Raw genomic sequence first — 14,460 nt, forward strand, 5'->3', positions numbered from 1 at the left:
AGAGGCCATTCTTAATTACCCTGCCAAGACACTCTTTTCATGAGAGGGAGGGGAGGGGAGGAGAGGAGTTGGTTTGAGGGAGAAGAGAGCAATTGGGTGAGGGAACGTGTGTGTGTGTGTGTGTGTGTGTGTGTGTGTATGTGTTTGTGTGTGTGTGAGGGAGGGAGGAAGACCAATGGGGACATGATCCAGAGGCTTTGACAGCACAGAGGAAGCTCCCTGCTCTGCTGGATGCTCTTTCCTCCCTCTTCTTTTTTTCCTCTCTTTCTCTCACTCTTACACACCACCCCTCACCTCCCCTCCTCTCCTCCTCCTCCTCCCCCCCCCCTCCCCTCTCCTCTCTCTCTCTCCCCCCCCAACCAACTTCCTCATCTCTCTCCTCTCACCCAACCACCCACCCATCCACCCACCCACCCACCACTTCACCCCTCCTCCACGCCCCGCTTCCCCCGTTATACTTCCTCCCTTTTTCCCTTTATCGCAAGCACACACAGGAATCGCCCGTGGGCTTCAGTGCTCTGACTGCTAATACACTGACACACACACACACTCATACACACACACACACACACACACACACACACACACACACACACAACACATAGAAACAGGCAGACAAGAGAGTCATGCGCCCTGTTTGTGGCACTCATCAGGATGCACACATCTTTCCACTATCTGCCTGGAAAATCTATACTCCTCTCAACCCGTCTGTCTGTTTCTGTCTCTTTCTCCGTCTCCCACCATCCCTCCATCCATCAGACCTGCATGGCTGCACTCCGCGTGTCTGTCTGCTGCCTGTCTTTCTCCTTCCATCTGTATTTCTCCTCTTCTTATCCCGGTATTTGGACAGCCTCGCGTCAGGCCTGCTGCTCCCTGTCCACCTCCCGCCTTGCCCCCCCCCCCCCCCCTCCCAACACCCCACCCACGATGAGGGACGACGGGTCATCTCTACCACCCCCACCCCTCTCTCCCCCCCCCCTTGTGATCGCTCTATAATGATGCTCTCACTCTCAACCCTTGAGCCACTCACCCCTCTCTCTCTCTTTCTCTCTTTCTCTCCCTCTCTCTCCCCCCTGACTGCTCTTGTTAAGAAAGCGAGACTATGTGTGTGTGTGAGGGAGAGAAGAGATACAAGCTCTGTAATTGGGCTCTTGAATATTTAAGTCGCTGGGGATGAAAGTTTAATGAAAAGATGATTATCTACCAGTTTATCACACCACTGTTTCATATTTCATTTTCATATTCTTGTACAGAGCTACACAGTCCGTTCTGGCAGCTGTGGATATGGAGTTATGATCCAGTGCGTGTTGGAAAATACTCAGCAAAAAGATGCCAAGAAGAGAAATGATACAGTGGAGACCCTTTAAGGGAAAAAAAATGCCAACACTTAGGGCCAGGAGTGTCTTTAATGTCTCACTTTTTTCTGTTATTTAGGTTTATTTGGTCACATTAATCATCAATTTATTCTCTGCTAGAAGCAATACATTGAATCATGGGTCTAGATTCTTGTACCTACAGCTACATTGTCCGTTTTGGGAATTTGCGGACGCTTTTATAGTACAGTACATGTTGGAAAATGCTGAGCGAAAAGGTGCAAAGAAGATAAATGTTAAGGCCGTGATAGAGACACTTAAAGGAGATGCAGAAGTGTCATTATTTCTCACTGTTTTCGTGTTATTGAGGTTGAATTATTTCTCTTTAAGGGCACACATGAAGTCAGTTCACTTGTCACGAGGAGTCCTACTCAGCCCGTCTAATGTCTAAAGGGTGAGAAAAGTCAACGAAATGATACTATTAGTTGCATTATGGGAAATGTAGGATCTGGTGGTTTTTGAGTCTTGACTCATAGGAACTAAAAGTCAAAATATCCTGACCTCTTGCTTCGATTTTGGTGATTCCTTTTTAAAAATCTGTCTTTTACAGAAGTGTAGTAAACTTTACAGAAGTGTACTGTAATACTAAACGGCTGGTTACGCTGTCCCATGAACAGGGCCGCATCCAGGATTTTAGACATACTGATGCCAGGAGTCCCTCCAATGAACCCTCCAACACCTTCAGAGAAATTCACCATCAATTAGAAAGAAAGTTTTTATTATTATTTAGATTTTTCATAGTTTATTTATTTAGTTAACGTCATTAATTTTTCTATAAAATTTTATTTAGATGCATGAACGCTGCCGGGAACAAAATTCTTGTGGGAATGCCGTTATTTATCTATTATTTTATTGGACTAAAAGTTACCACATTTATGTTGAGGTATTTTTTGGGATATTCTGTGCACAATATAGGAATATTTTAATGGACAATATAATGGGATATAAACATAATAGGGAAATAAAATAAGATCTTGAGTCTAAAATATTGGGATCAACTTATAAAATACCCACCATGTGTACATCTTTAACTGAACAATGTAAATCCCCCAAATAAAAAAATGAATAAATGAAATAAAACACAGTGAACGTTATCTGCGTGTCAGCAATAGTAGCCCCCTGATAGCCTGCTGGTTAAGTTTTCATTCTTGTATAACTCTGATCCTTTTAGTCTTCTTCTCCATACAGAAATAAACTGAAATCCTCCTTTTTAGACATTAATGAAGAGATAAATTCAGCGCCAGCTTCCTTAAAGCTTAAAGCGTCAGATGTTAACTTAACACACTGATTTCATCACATTCTGCTGCTCGTGTCTCACCTCCGCAGACACCCTGAAGACAGTTCAATAAAAAAAAAAAAAAAAAAGCACAAGGACACTCTTTCCTTTATTGAATTGTGGGGATAAACAGACGGCTGTTTGTTATTCATTCTCATTATTCATAATGGTGGGGACATTAATCCCTTTTTGCTAGAAGATGGTGTGAAAAAGCAGTATGCATGTAGCACTTTTGCCAAACCCCAGTGGAATAACAGGGACTGCAGAGTTTTTTGGGGAGGGATTATGTGAGGACCCACACATAGCCTTAGGCCACAGTTTGGAATGGGACACAGTTTGGACGGCAGAGATTAGAGACCAAGGTATGGTTGCAAAAGAGGCCATTTCAGGCAAAGACACAGCATACATGGGTCAGCATTGGAGGGGGGAGGAGGATGACTATCTAATGCATTGTGGTAATAATACACAGACTTTATTATGAATGCATGAAAATAAAGATAAGAGGAGATGCTTCCATAAGAGGCCACATGACGTGAGATTAAGTCTGTGAATTTAGACAATGCGAATAGGTTAGGTGGCGTACAATTTGCATTCTTTGTGTTGTTTGATTAATTTCTGGCAAAGTTGCAAGAGAGAGAAATTCATGAGCTGCATTATTAAACAGCTTCAGCTTCATCTACAGGCCGCCATATGTTGACGCCTGTGCTTCAAAAACCTGAAATCCAATAACCTGTATGAAAGAAGCCTGTGGGGACTAAAATGATACGGAGTTAAGGAGTGTGTTAACCCTGCCTTACGAGTTACTTGGCATTCACTTAGTCACATAAAACTCTCCCAGTGATGCAGGATCTGCCGCTTATCAGTTTAAATCCACAATTTCACGGCGTCGAGGCAGGGGACGACCTGCGCCGCTTGTCGCTTTTGTGGACATGGTGTCACCGTTTAGCCCTATCTTTGCGCCTTGGAAGTGGGAGGGGAAACCTGGCCAGCCACGGGGGTGGGATGAGGGGGGGGGAGCCGTGCTCTATCTCTAGGTTGGAGGTGGGAGGGAGGAGAGAAAAGAAAAAGAGCAAGTTAAATGGAAGTGACAATCTGCAAACATTCCTGCCGGCAGCTGCGCAGCATTCTCCATAGTTCAACCCCACCACCCCCCTCCTCCTCCTCTGCACGGTCACCGGCCCCCCGCGACCCCCCGTGCTTGGCACACGCACCTGCCGCTCCCAGCCGCGCTTTCACCGACAGCCAGATAATCTATGGGCGGATCCCGGCCGGGGCTCCCCTCAATGTGCTCTTGAGAAAACCCCTTATGCGTGAAAAAGCCCCCTTTCTCCTTCTTTTGTCCAACACAGTTTTATGGGACAACATTGGGCATTATGAGGTTTGGGGGATTTTTCACGGGACTCTATAGAAGGGTATAATCCTTTCAGGCACGGGACGAATAAGAAAGTTTTAACCTGCTGTTTTCATATTTATTAGCTGGTTATAGCAGACGAGGCAGCTGAAGCATCAACACTACCACCCTCCTCCTCCTCCTTCCCTCTCACACACACACACACACACAAGCTGATTCAAGTCCTGGAATCAGAGATTGACAAGATGCTGTGGCTTGAGAGGGGCACTTATAATGGACCTGATTGCTTTAACTAAATTAATCAAGAGAGTCAAGTGGGTGAATGACACCGGGGTCATGAAGGCCTGATATGCTGTGTGGTTTCTGCTCAAGTCAACAGGTTGTTACAACACATTATTAGATTTGTTAGCTAATCATATTTCACATATTTGACCTGTTTTTGTCCTGCTGTTGTTGATTAAGGTTTGAATGAATTTTTAGCTTGTTTATGGTTTTCAATCTGCATTTCAAGTCAAGTCTAATTAAGCTACTTTAGAGCGCAATGGGCGAAAAAAAACAATTTGTTTCTATAAATCTTTTATGTATGAGACAAAGTTATTTAAAATCTAATAAATGGTTGGCGGGCTCTGCGGAAATAATCACAGATAATTTATTTTTGACTAAAATGAGAACTTTAATTAAACAGGTACAGCTCACCTCCTGTTTAGCTCATATTGGAAATTTCTCCTTTCTCTCTGAATCCTTCTTAACACATTTTCGGTTATATATTTGATCTTTAATTTAAAAAGGAAAGTTAAGATTGAAATATCTTCTTTTTTTTTTTCCACAGGAGAGTTCTAGCCAAAATACAAAACATAATAATTGTGTCACGTGAACCCGACACATTTACAAGAAGAAGTCATTAAAACACACAATTTCCTCAAAACTCTAAACATTAAAACATCTGTTCTTGCTCATTTTAGCCCTTAAAATGTCCACGACTTAATATTTAGAATAATTAAAGGTGAAATAGTGTCTGTGTGAGTATTTTTACAAGAAGGACGAGCTGCTCATGCTGCAGTAAATGCACCACAGCTTTTAGCAAAATGGCACAAATCTAAAGAAAGTTTCCAGAAATTCTTTTAACGTTACATTACAGTTCATTTTTGATTTTTTTAGGCTGTGATTTTGCACCAAATGTTGGCTAAAAAAAGCAAATATTCTATCTATCTATCTATCTATCTATCTATCTATCTATCTATCTATCTATCTATCTATCTATCCATCTGTCTATCTGTCTGTCTGTCTGTTCGTGTTGTGTTGTTTCTCCTCTGACGACAGGTCTTTCTATCCAGTTCATCATACACAGGCCTCAGGGCCGCAGCTCCCCCTCCTCACCCTCCCCCCCCCCGCCCCCCCTCTTCACCCCTCCTCACCCCTCCCTTCATCCCTCTCCTCCCTACTCCTCTACCTCCCTCTACCACCACCACCCCCTTTCTGTCAAAGCTGATTGTTTCCACGCCAGCAGAGTGCTGCGGGCTAACACACTGTCACACTACATCAGGCAGAGGAAAGAAGGGGAGAGAGAGAGTATGATAGGGTATATATGTATTTCTGTGTTCAAAAAGCTCCACACAACAGCTGAAGCCTCGGCTACAGCAGGGATTCCCAAACTTTTTCATGTCAAGGGCATCCGAATGTCCACAGAGCCCAGACTTTGTCCTAGGGAACTGTAATCTTTAAGGATTTTTAGTGTTAAATGCCACTCGGGACAGAGTGATATATAAGTGTCTACAGCTACGGTTCATGAGGAGGTAAATCTGACAGCATGAAGAATGAAAAGCTACTCACAGACAGGAACGTACAAAACGTCAGACACTGCTTTCATTGAGTGCAGAGATTAGGTGAATCGAGGCAAAAAGGACATTATCTTTTGCTCGACTTTTTTTTAAACTTTTGAAACCTCACTGATCTGCCAAATATGGCTCAGACCCACAGAACTTTATTCACATTCTTACCAAAGTTTCCAAAGATACCAGACAATATAAAAAAATGTGGGAATGACGGGAAAGAAAATGATGCACAAGAATATTTCCATTTAATAGAAAGGTGGAGCCGGTAACATCTCAGTGTAAACATCATATAGCTTTAATGAAGAGCCGCAACAACCTGATACAGACTTTACGGTATGTGATACTGTCAGAAAGTGTGACATAAGATGATTTTCCAGCCTTAAAGATACTTAAAGGGAATTAAAATGTGAAAACTGCATGTTGACGGGTTTTAATACACAATATCTGGATGATTTCCTTGATACTTTAAACAACTTTTTTAGTGTATCGCCACATTTTGACAGCAGACATTTCCCCCAAGAAACCCAATTGTAAGTGTTAAACATCAGTAAACCAGAGGGGAAATGTAGTGTAATGTCTTGAAGGTTGTTTTTAGGTGAAAAGACTGAAGAAGACCATAAAGTAGTCACTAATTTGTAATTGTCTTTCTTTTCTTTTCTTTCTTTCTTTGATGAAAGCGAGGCAGGACGACTGGATATAAAGTTGTCCCTAATTTGTAATTTCTTTTTCTGTTTTTCTTTCTTTCTCAAAAAAAAATCTCTACATTTGTATAACTTCAGGAAATGGAGAAAGGAAGGTAGGCTGTCCAAAACTTAAAAACTATACTGTATAAATCAACCATCCTCATACTTTTATCAACATTTCCTAATCTTTTTTTGGCTTGTGACCCTTTAAAACAAAGTCATGTCCTCTTGTGACTCCTCATCGTTGCATACTGGTTGCAACCAGTTCAACCAAAAATGATTTTTTTCGTTGCTTTATTTGAATCATTTTTAGAGGTCTGAAGAGACTAAATTATCCTGCAATTCACAAAAATAAAAAAAAGCAAATATTAGAGGAAAATCTGGAAAAATAAACATAGTTTTGTGTGGTAGAAGTCTGTTTTTCTTCTGCTTTCCTTTTCTGTGAATGTCTCCTCAGATTTATCTTGACCTTCATGTTGGGAATCACTTTTTTATATATATATATATATATATATATATTATATTATTCAGAATGTAGTGAAAAACAATCTGGCCCCCAACAAAGTGCACCACTGCTCCACAAACTGCTGGATGATCCACCCATGTGCAAACTGCTGCCCCCTGCTGTCAAAACACGGAAACATGAACATGTGACAATCTGCTCTAAGTGGGTCTGTGATGGAGTGTCTCCCCCTAGTGGACACTGTTTACTGGTCATCATCATCATCATCATCATCATCATCATCATCAGAGAGAATATGGTGTGTGTGTGTGTGTCCTCCAGGTCAGAGATGTATGAGTGTGTGAATGTCCACGAAATGTGAAAAAAACCTGGTATTTCTCACGGGGAGATTTCCAGCAGTACAAGATTTTCTTGTTCTTGACAGCATTTGAAGTGTGATTCAAGACTGAGTCAGAGGTAAGAGGTCAAGCAAGCTGAGGTCAACTCAGACAGAGGTTATATTACTGTGTTTAGGACTTGTTTAGTATCTCTGTAACGCTCTTATACCTCTCTAAATCATGATTGATGGGTAAAAACACTTTTATTGATTCTGCTGCACTACAAGAGTAATGATTAAACGTAAGGTTGATCATGTCATTTGTAACCTGATTTATATATTAAAGAAAGCCTGGAACATTAAAGTGTCTCCACTCCACCACTGTGTGTGTGTGTTTTGGTGTTAAAGGGGAAGGTAATATTAGATATTTTAAAAAAATGTTCTGTGTGTTTGTTGGAAGTGTACACTGAAGTGATCACAATGGAAACAAGCCACATCCTCAATGATTGTAACTACTGCTTTGCAGAGTTATTGTGTGTTTTTAGTCATAAAATAATAATTAAACGAGTCAATCAATGATAGATTATAATACTAGTCTGCCTCTTTTTTTAAAGTAGTGAAAATAGATCTGATTGTAAATGTATTATTATAAATCTGTCAGGCTATATGTATATGAGGAGGTCAGATAAATGTTTATGTGAAAGAAATGTTGAACTTGTGCTGGTGTAAAGGTAAAAACAGCATCAAAGAATAGCTTATATAAAAACTATAAGAATGTCATGTGACTTCTTTAGTGATACTGAGGATTAAAAACACCTTTCTATAGAAACGACAGTGTATAAATAGAAGTATTACAGTCATTTTTCTCTCTGGCATGAAAACATTGGAGTCTTTTGTCAGACACTGAAGCATAGAAATGTTGTGTTCTCACTGTTGGTGTTGGTAGTGAAGAAGGTGAACTGTATTACAAAACAGAAAGATACAGTCTCACAAATGCAGATCCTCCTCCTGGCGCTCCATGGCGCCGTGGGGGTGCCACCAGGCCCAGCTGTGCGCACCTCTCTGCTCCACAGGAAATTTTTTGCATTGGAACAAAAAAAGAAAAAAAACTGCATCTAACACGCTACCTGTCATTTTCATGCCTTGTTTTCCAACCTCCTCTCTCTCTCTCTCTCTCTCTCTTTTTTTTTTTTTTTTTTTTACTACTGACTGAGTTAGCAGGTTTACAACCAAACACTCGGGTGCATCCATGTGTGCGCAGTGCGCCCGCAGCGGGTCACAAGTCGCGCTGTGTCACCAAGAGTAATGTGTTCAGGTTCAGGATGAGGAGAGAATATCTCCTACTTCCTTTTATTTTCATGTCAAGTGCATATAAATATTATGAAGTCATCTTTCTTTTTTAAAATGTCAGTGCTTTCTGATAAGACACCGTTTATAAAGGGTGTATAACGTTTGTGTTGGGTTGTAACTAACGGCTTTATTGTTGATTAATAAACAATTTACTAATGATTTATTTACAACGTATTCATAAGAACAAATTCTGGTCTGTCTGGCTGGTGTTTAACCTCCTCTATGAACACTTTCTTTGTCTTTTTTTTTTAGCTCTTTAGTTCACCAGGGACCTCATGGGACCGTTTGACCTCTGACCTTCAGGAAAACAGCTGCAGAGCATCTGGAACTATATTTATCCTCAACTTTTTTAACACAAGCAATTTGTTGTTTTGACCTTTTGTTATTAACCTCAGATGAACCACAAACGTTTGCTGTTAGTTTATTAGAACGAGAGAAACACGTGACTCTTATTATTTACGACTATTTATCATTTATAGCTGCAGATTGATGACTTATTAGAAGAAAATTCACAGGCAAACTTTAGGTTGATCCCAATCAGTGTCACATAACTGATCTGTAAACCATTAGTAGATGATTTATTAACAGTAAGGAAGTCATTACACCTCATAAACCCTTTATAAATGGCGCCTTAATAGAAAGTGGTTGGACCTTTGATTCTCACTAGTGGGAGGTGAAATAATAAACATGCCTTCTTCCAGCTGATATTTTCATATTGAATTACAATTCCTAAAACGTCGTCATATGCTCTAAAAAAATACTGAAACACTTATATTTCCTGAGGTGAAACTGAGCAGGTGCCACTTTTTTTTCCTTGCGTGAGCTTTCGGGCTCATTTATCTCTGTCTTTCATAAGCTTTGTTTGGATGAATTTATACCCTCTCCTCCTAACTAGCCTGAAATCACGTCTCGGTTATTTACGAAATCACCATAAAAGCCATGTTTGTTCTTCCACTGTGTCCTTTTTTTCTAGAGGTGGTTGCTTGCACGTTACTTACAAGTCACTATCCCGGTGTAAACATGTTATCCGTCCTCTTTGATGCCTCGCAAACATCCACCTTCAGCCAGAGAACAACGGATCAATATGTAAATTCACTCAGACTTTCACTGCGATGTCTGCGTCCAAGAGAGGCGATAAGCTTTTTTTTTTTCAAAAAAAAAAAAAAGGGAGTAAGTTAGGAGGCATAGCCGGGGATTATCCCAAACTTGCCCCGGGGTTTGGCTCTCCTGCGCGTAACCGGACCGGCGTCTGTTCACCGGGGCCCTTATAGGACATGCAGGGCCCCGGGGCGCAGACTGACAGGCTCCCCGGGGGCCCCCCCTACAACTCGCTAAAGCTGGAGATTATAGGGTGGCAATGAGGCTGGTATCTCTGTGAACACACACACACACATATATATATATACACACACACACGGAAAGAGGTGAGATGATCTCGGGAGTGCCTGAAGGCAGCAGCTATGCCCATAAAGATTGACGCTTGAGCCTCACACGGCTATCACACTCCCTGCAGAACACACACTCTCCAACCCCGTGTGATGAGCCGATACAAACCAACTTTGTTCAGCTGACAAAGAGGCAATTGTTAGCTGAAAGGTCATTCGCCCAAGGGGCTGGAATACAGCAAGAACAGCTACAGAAGATAAAAAAAATAAAAAAAACTGCCCCTTCTTAGCTTCTATCTTCTCTGAGAGAGCTTTGATAAACCTGCTCCTTGAAATCAACATGCTGATCTGGAATGAAATGAAGGCTCTAGGCCCTTAAAGCGGTATTATCAGCCAACTCTGTCTACTTCCCCTCAGATTAATCTATTAAAAAATGTGATAACGAAAAGTCAGATTTCATTAGATCGGGTTTTATGAGTGTGTAAACAAAAAGAGGGAACACACGAAATGTTGAGATATAAGATACTTTTATTTATTGTTTTAATTTATCATAGTTATCTCTATATACAGCTTCATCATTTCCAGGTATAAATCATCTATAACACTGTTAAAGTCTACATGATATCTTCCAATACTTTTTTTTTTTTGGCATGGCAGGTACTCACAGGTCAAGACAAACAAACACAGCATACACACATTGAACATTTTTCATATAAACAACATATTAATCCCACCATATAGTGTCAAAGCATCTCATTATTTTGACCAGAATACATCCTAAGTTTTAAATTTTGGTTTGGTGTAGATATAGAGGAAGATTTAAGATGACTTGGATACATTTATTGATCATCTGGGTGGGACATCATAATGAAAATCAATAAAAAAACAAGTTTTTTTGTCATTACAATCAGCAACATGAGTGTGAAAACTCAAAAACATCAGACAGAATGACTGGAGATTGTCTTGTGTTCAGGGGAAAATGTCTTCAGGATAGAAGCAAACAGAGCAAAAATGCAGTTTGAGTTCCCTCTCTGTTAACCACTTCCTGTTCCAGTGCCTCCCCTCTCTCTCTCTCTCTCTCTCTCTCTACGACTGTCCGACAGCGGCGGCGGGCGCGGCGGTGGTGGCCACGGCGGCGCCCATACGCAGCAGTTCCTTCCTGTGTGTGAGGATGACGTCGAAGCTGGACTGCAGGCGGTTCTGCTGCTCCTGGATGCGGCCCTGCAGGGTGCGGACCCAGCGGATCAGCGCCAGCCGGCGGTACATGGTTAGCTGCACCTGGTGTTTCTCCATCTCCTGAGCTTTGAAGCGCTCGCGGTCCCGCAGCGTCCAGACGGTGTCCATCAGCTCTGGCAACTCGCCGTCTGAGTCTGACGACTGATCTTCATCTTGCTCTTCCGCTCCTTCCTCCAGAAGATTTCCCAGGTTGCTTCCTGTCAGCGACTTGCGGCTACAGCTTTGCTTTCTCTCAGCCGGATCTCTGTTGCTGTTTCTGGTCACGTCGTTCTCCTGGTGGTTAGATTTGGGTTCCCCGACACCGATGCGGTCCCAGCCTCCCATGAGCATCCCTTCACCTCCACTCTCCAAGTTGAGGGAGGGCATGCTGCTGCCAGACCGGTAGCTGAACTCAGACTCAGAGTCGCTGTCTCCCCATTCGTCGTTATCCTCCAGCTCCACCTCTTCCTCGTCTTTCTCTCTTCCTCTGGAACCCGAGCTGCCTTTCCTATTCTGCAGCTCCCTTTTCTCTCTCTGCTTCTCCTCATTCTGGCTCATCATCATCATCATCCTCACCTCCTCTTCCTCCATCCTCCTTTCCTCCGCTCCGTCGGGGGGCACTCGGCCGTACCCGTCATCCCCGCTCTCGATTTCCGGCAGAGGCTCGAGGGTTCTCCAGCAGGGCAGGCGGGAGCGGGGCGACACGACCGCCGTGTTGTGATACCCGGGGGACGAGGAGGAAGAGTTCGGAGGGTCGCGACCCAACGGGCCCAAGTTACGAGGACGCACCTGGTTTCGGTTTTCGTCTCCCCCTCCGCTGTTTCCCGTCATGGAGAAGTTTTCATCATCTTTGCCAGGCAGGAAGTTGAAGTTGCCGTCTTTGTCACACTTCCTGTTTCGCAGCGAGGAGGAAGAGCCGTTGTCGGAGCCTCCGTAGGCTGAGTTCAGAGGTTGGTCCTGATGGTGAAGCATCATGGACCTCGACTGAGACTCACTGAAATGACAAGGAGACAAAGACACATTACAGCTCTCTTTAAGGTCAAATTACTTACTTATTACTGACAAACATATTCCAAAGCAGACTTTAAGTTGTTCAGTGTTTTTAAAACCTTCTAAGCAGCCAAAAGGTTTAGTTCATATCTATACAACATGAAAATCAACTTGAAAAGACTTGAAACTTGCTTGAGAACGATAATCCATGACAGTGAACATCATGTTGCCTTTACTGGTAATCCGTTTAATGGAACTGGGTGTCAAACCTCAACACATTTCTTGGTATCAAGGAAATCTTAAGTCTTTGTGCGTGTTCAAACAACACTTAACATTTGAGAAGTTTTACTTTTATTAAAGGGTTTGTAGAAGGATATTTATAATCTTCAAAGTAAGGTTTTGTCATATCAGCGTTAGTATCGAAAGATTTCAACGACACCCGACCCAAACAAGCAACGCCACAGATTGTCTTCTGTGGAAAAGTCCAACATCCGAGAGATAACAGCAAACCCTTGTTTTGATGTAACAAGCTGTCAAATCCACACCGTCCTCTTGACAACATCCTGTGTTTTCCCGTTGTTTGTCTCACAAGTTTGATTTTCCAGACAAAACACTGCTTGTTAACTCAGAGCTGTTCTGCAGTGGACTCTCAGATAGATCTTAGAAGTGGCCTCATCGCACAAGAGCGGCAATCTGCGGCATTATCAGGCGATGATGAAGCGATTTTGACAGCAGAATTTTAAAAAAAAAAGGCGACTAAATGTTCTCTGTGATTATATCATGAGCGGTTTTTCCTTTCTCTGCAAGTTGATTTACTGTACAGACATGAGTCAAAAGCAGTAGCTGCATATTAGACACAAAAACACAAGTAATTTGTCTAAAAAGCTTTGATGCACTCAGGAAAACGGTTAATAAAAATGTAAAGAATTAGTCATTTGTGTGCTGGATTATAAGAACAATTGGACACACACACAGATGAGCCAAAGCAACAATAAAACTGAAGAAAAGAGGCTAAATTAAACCCAGTTCACCCTCTCACCCCACCCAAAACACACACACACACACACACACACACACACACACACACACACACTCCTGGGCTGCACCAAATTCCTTGTTTATAATGTCTATAACTACAGGCTGGTCTGCGCACTCCACTTCTATTAGCATCAAATATTTACATGTCTCCTCAGAATGGAAATTTCTCTAATCCTGACTTCAGGCTGCTGTCAATCAATCCCCCCTCTCTCCTCTCCTCTCCTCTCCTCCCCATATATGCACGCGCGCTCACGTGGTGCTGAAGGACAGCGACCGTGTCTCTCTCTCTCGGGGGCGCGCATTCTGGATGCTCGACGATGACAGCAAAAAAAAACAAAAAAAAACAACTGAACATCCATGTTGACATCGACATATTTATAGCTCCAGAGCTGAATATTAACACGTGAAATGATCGATATTGTCTTAAAAGCATGCTTAGGGATGATTTCTGTTTAGTATAAAGGTATTTTCTCCATGCAACAACGTCAAATACGCCAAATATGCCTTTAATGCGATGAAAAAAAAGATAAAAATAATACCGGAACAGTCCAGCTGCAGGGTGGATATGTGTAATATTTAAAAGCGGATGCCTGTTTATGGTCGGACGACGACAGAAAATATATAAAAGGCGACCAATGGCGCTCAATGGCTGCATCTTTACGGCTTAGTGATGAATATAATTCACTTAAGGTTATAAAAAAACAAACAAACAAACACCCTATGTAACCTACAGCAAACGACGAAAAAAGAAGCGACATTTGTTCTAATCGTGGTTAAATTAGATAAAAAACACAGAGAAAAGAGATATTTCATCTCCGTCGCGCGTTATGTAACGCTCACCCCATATCAGTGCAGTCTCCTCTCTATTCCTTCTCAGTAAAAAAAAAAAACCTCAGCTCAGACCCTTCCTGTTCTTTCCTATTTGCCGGTTGCAAAAGTCAACTGACTGACAGAGATCTGTGTGAATCTATTCGCAAAGGTTCTGGTTTATTCTTACCTTTTTTCGCTGGTTTGCTGTTCGGTGGAGAAGCTGGACTCTACCGCCCTCCCAATTTTTTTCCCCCTCCTCCTCCGACCCTCCTATGTGATGTTTATCTTCATCTTCCTCTCTCCTCCCCCCCCCTCCTCCTCCACCACTCAGCCCCTCACTCCCACAGTGGTTCTGGGAAAAAAAACAGGGCTGGTTGA

General features: G+C 42.3%; 1 protein-coding gene across 1 annotated transcript; it reads right to left on the reverse strand.

The window, feature by feature from the left end:
* Positions 1 to 10,584: 10,584 nt before the first annotated feature.
* On the reverse strand, positions 10,585 to 14,186 carry LOC121913321 (UPF0500 protein C1orf216 homolog). The gene is made up of 2 exons (XM_042436006.1): positions 14,113 to 14,186; positions 10,585 to 12,238 (listed from the first exon to the last, which is right to left on the reverse strand). Exons 1-2 carry the CDS (start codon positions 14,115 to 14,117, stop codon positions 11,116 to 11,118), a joined length of 1,128 nt encoding a protein of 375 aa, XP_042291940.1. The 5' UTR covers positions 14,118 to 14,186; the 3' UTR covers positions 10,585 to 11,115.
* Positions 14,187 to 14,460: the final 274 nt, after the last annotated feature.

The sequence above is a fragment of the Thunnus maccoyii genome, chromosome 15 (assembly GCF_910596095.1).
Source record: "Thunnus maccoyii chromosome 15, fThuMac1.1, whole genome shotgun sequence".
Classification (NCBI taxonomy): domain Eukaryota; kingdom Metazoa; phylum Chordata; class Actinopteri; order Scombriformes; family Scombridae; genus Thunnus; species Thunnus maccoyii.